The 9,981-nt window shown below is 35.9% G+C and overlaps 1 protein-coding gene across 1 annotated transcript in view; it reads left to right on the plus strand.

Annotated features, from left to right (window-relative positions):
* LOC135205153 (uncharacterized) overlaps window positions 1-3,348 on the plus strand; it is a 91,798-nt gene extending 88,450 nt beyond the window's left edge. The window contains exons 13-14 of the mRNA XM_064235518.1: window positions 192-379; window positions 610-3,348. Coding sequence (XP_064091588.1) covers window positions 192-379; window positions 610-684 — 263 coding nt within the window. The 3' untranslated portion in view covers window positions 685-3,348. The remainder of the gene's footprint in view (window positions 1-191; window positions 380-609) is intronic.
* Window positions 3,349-9,981: the final 6,633 nt, after the last annotated feature.

The raw sequence follows: 9,981 nt of genomic DNA on the forward strand, positions 1-9,981 counted from the left end.
AAGGTAATTAACTTTTATTTACAGCTTTATTTGATCCATATTCAAGACTTTATATTTTCTTGGTACATTTTTATTGTTTTAATGAATTCTGGGTAAATAGACATTTTGAGTTCAAGTGTTGAATGGCCATAGTGCTTGGCATGTATGCCTAAAATCTATAGTTTGATCAGTCAATCAACCTCTCGTTCCAGGTGTGGTCGAACCGTCGACCAAAGTCATCTACTTCACGGAGAGGACTGTCACGCCCTTCATGTCGACGATCAACAAACGCCTCGGGGAGATACGTCTCAGGGACTTCAAGAACATGTTCGACAGACCGGGTCTGTTCAGGTTCCATTTCAAGAGCCACGACCCCGAGTATGGCATGGTCAAGGAGGAGGTCAGTTCTGTGCGTGTATGTTTTCCAATCTAATTATTATCATTTATAATTTTAAATCACTTCATCAACTTTGACTTGAATGTTAGGTTTGGTAAGAAACTTGTAATATTTATCCATTAAATTATTATTATTATTATTATTATTATTATTATTATTATTATTATTATTATTATTATTATTATTATTATTATTTATATTATTATTATTATATATTATTATCTCTTTCCCAGATCGTAAATGACGACGACATTCTCCCAGGCGTTGAAGGGAAGATCATAGCTTGGGTGGAGGAAGACACAGACTAGAAACTTGGTCTACAAGACTTGCAGATGATGTTTGGAGCTTCTGATAGCCATTGGCAACTTCCAAACTTCCAACGGTTCTTGGGAACTACCAAACGTTCTCGGGGGGCTTGGAAACGTTGTTGGGAGCTTCTGAAACGTTTAAGGTGCTTGCAAGAGGTCTTGGGAGCCTGCAAAAGTTTCTTGGAGACTTCTGAAGTAGCTGGAAGACTCCTTATGTTGGTGGGAGCTTTTTCAAGGTTCTGAGACTTCCAAAAAGTTCCTGGGAGCTTCTTCAAGGTTCTGAGACTCCCAAAAAGTTCCTGGGAGCTTCTTCAAGGTTCTGAGACTTCCAAAAAGTTCCTGGGAGCTTCTTCAAGGTTCTGAGACTCCCAAAAAGTTCCTGGGAGCTTCTTCAAGGTTCTGAGACTTCCAAAAAGTTCCTGGGAGCTTCTTCAAGGTTCTGAGACTCCCAAAAAGTTCCTGGGAGCTTCTTCAAGGTTCTGATTTTTCCAAAAAGTTCCTGGGAGCTTCCTAAAGGTTCTGAGATTTCCAAAAAGTTCCTGAGAGCTTCCTAAAGGTTCTGAGACATCCAAAAAGTTCCTGGGAGCTTGAAAGAGTACTTGGGAAGTCCCTGCACTTGCTTCGAGTTTCTATAAGTTGTTGAGTTAGAAAATTTTCTAAGACCTACAGTTGTTGAAGGCTCCCAATAGTTGTTAGTAGGCTAAAGATGTTGATAGCAACCAGAAGTTATTGATAGCTTAAAGAAGGTTCTGATAGTTCTCAGTTCTTGATAGCTCAAAGAATTTGACGACAGCTCCCAAAAGTTGTTGGAAGCTCAAAGAAAATGGTGATAGCTCTCATCGGTTGAGGCAGTGATAATTCACAAAAGTTGTTGATAGCTCAAAGTACGTGGTGATAGCTCAAATAAAGCAGCGATTGCTCCAAAAATGTGTTGTTAGCTCAAAAGAGGCAGTGATAACTTCAATTTGTTGATAGCTCAAAGAATATGGTGATAGTACCCAAAGTTTATGAGAGATCCCAGAAGTTTTGAGAACATTCTGAAGTGGCTGGGAATCCCTGGAAGCTGTTGAGAACCTGCAGATTTTGAAAAGTTGTAAAACTTCTTTAGGAGCCTCCAGATGTTTTGGGAAGTCTTCAGAAGCCACTGAGAACTTGCTCAAGTTGTTGAGAGAGCTTCCATGAGTTGTAGGAATTCCAACGAACTTGTAGAATTCATTCAGCTCTTAAATACAGTTGAGGTTTTACAACAAGTACTTGTAGCAGTTGTAGAGAGCTTCATCTTCCAGAAGTGGTTGGAAGGTAATCGTGGTATTTGCAGTGCAATCCAGTTTAGAGACAGTTCTCTTGCAGTTTACTTAAGACAATGAACATTTTGAGAGGTACCAGAATAACCATGAAACCTGACAAACCAAAACAGGACCCACCTAATGGACCAAAAGAGGGTCAACTGGAGTAGCTCCAAAAACAAACTCAGAACTTCAGTTCCCTCGACTTGTGTCCATCTGGTCTGGGCTAGGTTAGGACATTAGGTTAGACGTCCCAGTGGCCTTTGTGAATATGAAAAATCTAAATAACAAATGTGATGACTGAACCGTCCATTTTCCGACTTACTGAAGTCAAACATAATCATATGTCTTAGAAATTATTGAAATAAGACCACAAGTGTAAATTTTCGTTGGCAGACATGGAAAAGACAATTGTAATGAAAGTTTACAAAAATACAATAAGTGTGTAAGTTTATTTTGTAACATTTGAAGAATGATATTTATAATGCATTTCCATTTTAAAGCTAAGAGTAATGAATATGTCTTCACACGAGAACTTAAAGAACCATTATTAGCCGAAATATATTTCTATGGCAGTTACTTATTTAAAATACCTTTGCTTCATATAAGTAATATGGAAATATATTTACATTCTGAACACAAAGACAAACTGAAATTTGAACTGTCGAGTTTTAAAAGCTGTTTTTGTTGGAGTTCTTTATAAGTTTATTTGTCAAAAGACCATTTCAGACTTTGTAGATACTTATAAAATAAATCGCAGTATTAAGCTTTATAGTTTTGTATTTATAGATTTCGTACTTTTATAAGTTTATAGGTACTTATAAGTTTGTTCTGTTAACTTCCTGTGTGGCAGTATTATTATAAGTGTTACTTTTGTACATAAAGTACTGAACTTCTATAAATCGAATTTTTTAATAATTTATTTATGTATAATAATAATAATAATAATAATAATATGAATTTTTTCTTGCATTTGTTAAGCCTTTGGTGTCGTTACAATTTAATTTTGGGCTGTTTTTGTCATGTCTCTCATTTAAAAAAGAAGACTTCAGGATTGCATTTTTTAGTAATGTTTCTCACTCAAACCTGAATGCAGAATTGCATTTTTGTCATGATTCTAATTTAATCCCGACTGTAAGATTGCATTTCTGTCATGTTTCTCTATCAAGAGAGAGTTGAGGATTGCATTTTTTATATAATTGTAAAATTCCATTTATATAATGTTTCTCACTTAATCCAGTGTAGGATTATATTTTTGTCATGATTCTCAGAATCACAATTTTTTGTCACGATTCTCATTCAGTCTAGAATTCAATTTTGCCATTTTACTTTGGGAAATTCAAATGTCCAGCGATGAGTTTATTATTATTATTATATTATTATTATATTATTATTATTATTATTATTATTATTATTATTATTATTATTATTATTATTATTATTATTTCGTCTTTTGTTACATTTTGACTTCTTCTGGAGCCAAAGATTTTATTCTTAAGAGCTTAAATCATAGTTGACTGTCGTTATTTGACAATCTGCGGCTGATTCCAAAGAGTGATTTAAAACGTGACCCTAATCTTGACCTTGCCCTGAGAACAAGGTCACAGAGGGCCCTTTGACCCTGTCCTTTGTCTTATGAACCAGGTCACTGAAGGCTCTTTGACCCTGACCTCGACATAAGAGCGAGGTCAGTGGAAGGATTTATGACAGATAGTAGATTAGACTGTAGCTGACCGGAAGTCTGTAAATACTACGCTAAGTTAGAAATGTCGTTTTTAATCCTCGAATGGGTGACCACCCAGGAATTTCAGATGGTACTGACATATACACTGTGGCAACTCTCATGGGCGCCTGCCAGGAGATGGCGGTGGGTCACACTGAGGCCTTACGAGTGAATAGGTATGTTAAACGTTAGGTTTTATTCTTTCAGTATGTAGAGAATAACTGAGAATATTTGACTCTCTGCAGAGATGTTTGAGAATATTTGATCCTCTGTACAGAATGTTTGACTTTGTAGAGAATACTGGAGCATACTAGACCCTCAACGGAGAATATTTCAAAACATTTGACACTCTATAGAGAATATTTGATTCTATAGAGGATATTTGAAAACATTTAACTCTATTTACAGAATATTTGACTCTGTTGAGAATATCTGAAAATATTTAACTCTCTGTACAGAATATTTGACTCTGCAGAGAATATATGAAAATGATCTTATTCTCTGCAGAGAATATTTGGCTCTGTAGCCAGTGTTTGACTCTGCATGGAATATTTGACAATATTTGACCCTCTGCAGAGAATGCTTGACTATCTGATCTCTTTTTCCTGCCTTCAAGAAGCTGAATGGGACACACTTTTCAAAATGTTACAGGATTTTTTATGATGTAAATAGTATTGTTATGTATATTTTAAGAGAATAAACGTTTTTGGACTTTGATGCCATGCATTTCAATATTCCTTAAAAAACGTTTATGCTTCCAAGGATGAGGGAGTTTGCTAATTATCCAATGCATTTCAAGTGTTTCTTCAAATGGTCGTACATTCTGACACTTAGAATAATAATAATAATAATAATGACAGAATCAAGATGAAAGTATCACTCACTGATGTCGCAATACCATGGGACACCAGAGTTGAAGAGAAAGAAAGGGAAAAAATGGACAATTGTCAAGATCTGAAAATAGAAATAAGAAGGATATGGGATATGCCAGTGGAAATTGTACCCATCATCAAAGGAACACTAGGCACGATCCCAAGATCCCTGGAAAGGAATCTAGGAAAACTAGAGGCTGAAGTAGGACTCATGCAGAAGAGTGCGCTCCTAAACCCCACATTATGAATACCACCCAGTCGAATTAGAGGACTGTGATAGACACCCCGACCCGCCCCCCCCCCCCCTCCCCAAACCCCCGACGCCAAAAAAAAAAAAAATAATAAAAGAAATTATAACAGTACAAAGGTATCTCTGCAAGAAGATTGCTATTGATTGGGATGGAATATAAAATTTAGGCCAAAGGCCAAGCACTGGGACCTATATAAGGTCACTCAACACTGTAAAGGAAAGTGAGAATAAAAAGGTTTGGAAGATATAGCTGCAGGAAATCCTCGTTGAGGAGAGTCAGATGAAAGATAAAATGAAAGGAGGGACAGTAAAAGGAATGAAAGGGGTTGCAGCCAAGTTCCTAAGGGACGCCACAAACAACAAAAGTGTTCAAATATAGCAATGCAGTACGAGAAGGTTATCTATGGAAGTATATCACTCTGGATACACTATAAAATGTTGTAGGCAAATTAGGTCTGAAGACCAATAAAATCAACAAGAGGCTATACCCCAGTTTGGGGCACAGTGGCACTTGGAGAGGAAAGTGACCACTGTAGAACAAGCAGCGCCTAACTGATCAAGCCTGGCTAAAAGAATTTAAGATGAGCAGTTTATACACCAAGTGAATATCCTTACGGCTATCAGCTCACAGCATAAAAAAGGAAGTACTGAGTGGGTTTAGCCTGGGAAGTAAGCATCCACAAGGGACACTTACCATTAATTACAAAATGATACAAGATGACAATAGGTCAGTTTAACTTATTTTCTGGTAAAAACGACTAAAATATTACCCTAAGTGGCACTTCTTATGGATTACAAGATGACAAGAGGTCAGTTTACCTAATTTACTGGTAAAACCAATGAAAAATGACTCCAAGTGACACTTCTCATGAATTACAAGATGACAAGAGGTCAGTGTGACTAATTTTCTGGTAAAAGGACTAAAAAAATGACTCCAAGTGGCACTTCTCATGAATTACAAGATGACAAGAGGTCAGTTTACCTAATTTTCTGGTAAAAATACTTAAAAATGATCCCAAGTGGCACTTCTCATGAATTACAAGATGACAAGAGGTCAGTTTACCTAATTTTCTGGTAAAAATACTTACAAATGATCCCAAGTGGCACTTATGAATTACAAGATGACAAGAGGACATTTTAGCTAATTTTCTGGTAAAACCAATGAAAAATTACTCTAAGAGACACTTTTCGTAAATTACAAAGTGACATTAGGTCAGTCTAACTAGTTTTGGATAGAAATTCTAAAAAATTACCCTTATTGACACCTTTCATGAATTACAAAGTGATAAAAGGTCAGTTTAACTCATTTTTTGGTAAAGCATCATGAGACCGTTCTAGTACAGTAAACGTTGTCCTCACACTTCACTGACACAGTCAGAAATTGACATATCAGGTCAACCTATCTCCCGTACAAGGTCATTCTACAGAAATCGCCCAGCCCACTTAGATAGAATGTCTTGACCACAAGCACCACAGTCCTGGAACCTGGCCCAGTTTTATTACTGGAAGTTCAGTAAACCCTTAAAATAAACTTTTTATGGTTGTAGCAACCATTTTAAAGCCAATTATATGTTATCATATATTGGAAATTAATTACAAATTGCCCTTCAGGAAACTAAGATGGGTGAATATGATGAATAACGACTGACAATAGCGAAGAAAATACGTATTATTTTTTTTTTCTTTTATAAATTATAAATAGACTTTTGATGAATATGAATGAATTCGTGACGATTTCAATAATCAAGAAAAATATCCAATAAAATATTTCGTAAAATAATAAAATACATACTAATATAATAACAACACATTGACATAAAAAAAGCAGATACACAGTACCAAAATAAACAAGACTACAAACTCATAAACAAATAAACACAAACAAAGCTAACACAAAACCAACATTATCAAATACCTAACAATAAACGACATAAAATTAACCAAAAAAATTAAATCCTTGAATTTTAATTAATAAAATTTTTAAAAAGTCGTTATATTAACACTCACCAAAACTTGGACTAAGCAGAGCATCTGGAAATAAATGAAATAAATATTAATATCGGACTAAAACCGAATCACATGATTTGCTTTAGTATGCCTTTAAAGAGAGAGATAAATTACCCATTTTCTTTATTCTCTTATTACAGAAACCGATGCTACTTTAAAGGGTAAACTCCACCAATTTAAACAATTCGTATTAAGATCTCTAACTCTCGCATTTCTTTTAAGTTCACTCTTTAAACTCATGAATAAATTTGAATAAATCCATATCTTTAATACAATTACCATAAACCAACAACAATACAATACAATCAGGGATTTAAGATATATGATTTTAATATAAGATACACGATTTTTATATATAGCTTTAATGTGTATTTTGATATAGTTACGAAGAGAAATCGCTGTGGTTTATTGCCTTTAACATAACCCATTGAAAGGATTATTTATATACAGTATAAACACCTAAGATATATATATATATATAATAGATATATATATATATAGTATATATAATATGATATCTATATATATATATATATATATATATTATATATATATATATAGATCTTAGGTGTTTATACTGTATATAAATATCCCTTTCAACGGATTATATTGAAGGCAATAAACCTTAGCGATGTCCCTTTGTAACTATATCAAAATACATATCAAAACTATATATTAAAATCTTATATCTTATATGTATATATATATATATATATATATATGTGTGTGTGTGTGTGTGTGTGTGTGTGTGTGTGTGTGTGTGTGTGTATATATATATATGTATATATATATATATATATATATATATATATATATCTATATATATATATATATATATGGGCTTTCTTAGACTAGGAACGGATAGATGACAATGTAAAGAAACGGTTTAACCAACTCCCCCATTACAGTAGCGAAGTGTAATTTGAGATTTTGAATAAGTAAAGAAAAATATCATCTAGCTAAAGAAATAAGCCGTTTGCTTAGCAAAATATGAGGCTAGCGTTGGATGGGAAAAGGTGGTGGGGGGGGGGGGGGGGGGGAAGTGTTTATATAATGTAGTAAAACACTCCTTTGTACCTACAGACTCTAGAAGACGAAAGGAATATGGTGGAAGTTAGGAAATAAATGCATTAGTGATTACGGTGGGATAAAGGATATAAATGTACATCAGCGAGTTATTCCGTTCCATGAATAACACGGGACCTATTTATGGAACGATAGAAATAATTTTTTTATTTATTCATTTATTCTCTCTCTGATGTGGCCACGTCGCAGCCAGAACGTCTGGGAATGATGTTCTCTGACTGTTCAAGACGCGATCTAATTCAAGCTCGATCTGTTCTCGAAAACACACGACGGAAGACCTTTTTTTCTTGAGGTTTCTAGGTTTCTGAAGAACAAAGGGACTTGCAAATAATATCGGGCGATTTTGGAGAAATTTTTCGAAAGAATATTATTTCCAGCTCAGTTCCAGATGTTTCCATCGGTCATGTGGTCCGCTTTGATTCGCTTAGCTGTGTCAAGACCCTGATAAGGGGCATCGGTGCCAAGAACAGGAGAGAGAGAGAGAGAGAGAGAGAGAGAGAGATTCTTCATTCAGTTGAACGTTAACTGATATGGTTTCAGAAATAATATACTCTTTTATATATATATAAAACTTAAATCCAAGTAGATCTTTCTTATTTCTCCCTCCCCTCTGGGGGGCGGGGTATGTAAGGGGATCAGGAGTCAGGAGGGTATAAGGGAGACATGATGAGACATCCATCACACTCCCCCTGCAAACCTGTTTGTCCACCCTGGGCGAGGCGGGCTAGGTAAAGGGATCAGGAGGATAGCGGGAGGCGTGACGGGTAGCGCCGGGTTCCGGCGCGGTATAGCGCGAACCATCACGCTCACAAATGATATATACATGTGTAAAATTTCGCTCTTTATGTGAGAGAAACAGAGAGAGAGAGAGAGAGAGTTGTTAGTCTTGAAACAATTTCAAATACCTTAACCTGACGCAGACAAGTCTCGCTTTCTCTCTCTCTCTCTCTCTCTCTCTCTCTCACACTGTGTGTGTGTGTGCCCGACCATAACCTCATTCATTACGGCTATTCCAGTTTCCTCTCCTTCTCTCTCGCCTGTTTATTGTGTCGCTTCTTTAATGACCTTTTCGCCCATCCTTCGTCTCCCCTCGCTCTCTCTCTCTCTCTCTCTCTCTCTCTCTCTCTCTCTCTCTCCTCGTTATTGCACCTCTTCCCTTTCCTCTTAATGCTATCTGTCTGTCTAGCTCTCTCTCAGCCTTCATTCTTCAGGGGGGCTTCTCCTTCTTTCATCTTCATCTTCTTCCTTTCCTTTCTCCTTCTACTTCTTTCTTCTTCAGGATTGCACTTGCTTCTTCTTCTTCCTTTTCGTTCATCTTCTTCTCCTTCTCATGCTTCTCCTTCTCCTTCCTTTTAGCATCTTCTTCTTCTTCATCTTCTTCTTTTCCTGTTCTTCTCTTCTTCTCTTTCTCTCTTCTCCTTCTCCTCATCTTCTCTATTCTTCTTCTTCTACTTCTTCCTTCTTCCTTTCTCCTTCTCTTCTTCTTCTCCTTTCTTCCTTCTTCTTCTTCTTCACTTCTTCTTCCTCTTTTCTCTTTTTCTTCTCTTCTTTCTTCTTCTTCTTCTCTTCTCTTCTCCCTTCTTCTCCTTCTTCTTCTCCTTCTTAATGTTCTGTCTCCCCTGTTCGCCAGTTTCAATGTTATACAGTTTCTAGACTTTACGATTATTATTCCATTTTTTTAATACACTTTTTTTTTTACTTTTTTAAACTTTTTTTCTAAATCGAATTTGAGGATTTGAGGATTCTCCTTTTACTGAAGTCACGACTTTAAGGTGTCTGGGCTGGGTGTTTCTTGCTCTCAGACAGTGGATATTTATCGTTCTTTTTTTATTTTTGTGCTATTTCTCCCTTTTTTTCAAATCTATTTTCTGTCATTCTCTTCTTCTCTGGCTTTTGTATTTCTTGCGGCTTTTAAAGCTGCCCTTTTGATCCTAAGGGGTTGGTGTTTTAGGCTATTTTAGTTATTGCTAAATTCTTCTAGGCCCTCTCTCTCTCTCTCTCTCTCTCTCTCTCTCTCTCTCTCTCTCTCTCTCTCTCTCTCTCTCTCTCTCTCTCGTTCTACACAATTTCACA

Source organism: Macrobrachium nipponense, chromosome 48 (assembly GCF_015104395.2).
Source record: "Macrobrachium nipponense isolate FS-2020 chromosome 48, ASM1510439v2, whole genome shotgun sequence".
Taxonomy (NCBI): domain Eukaryota; kingdom Metazoa; phylum Arthropoda; class Malacostraca; order Decapoda; family Palaemonidae; genus Macrobrachium; species Macrobrachium nipponense.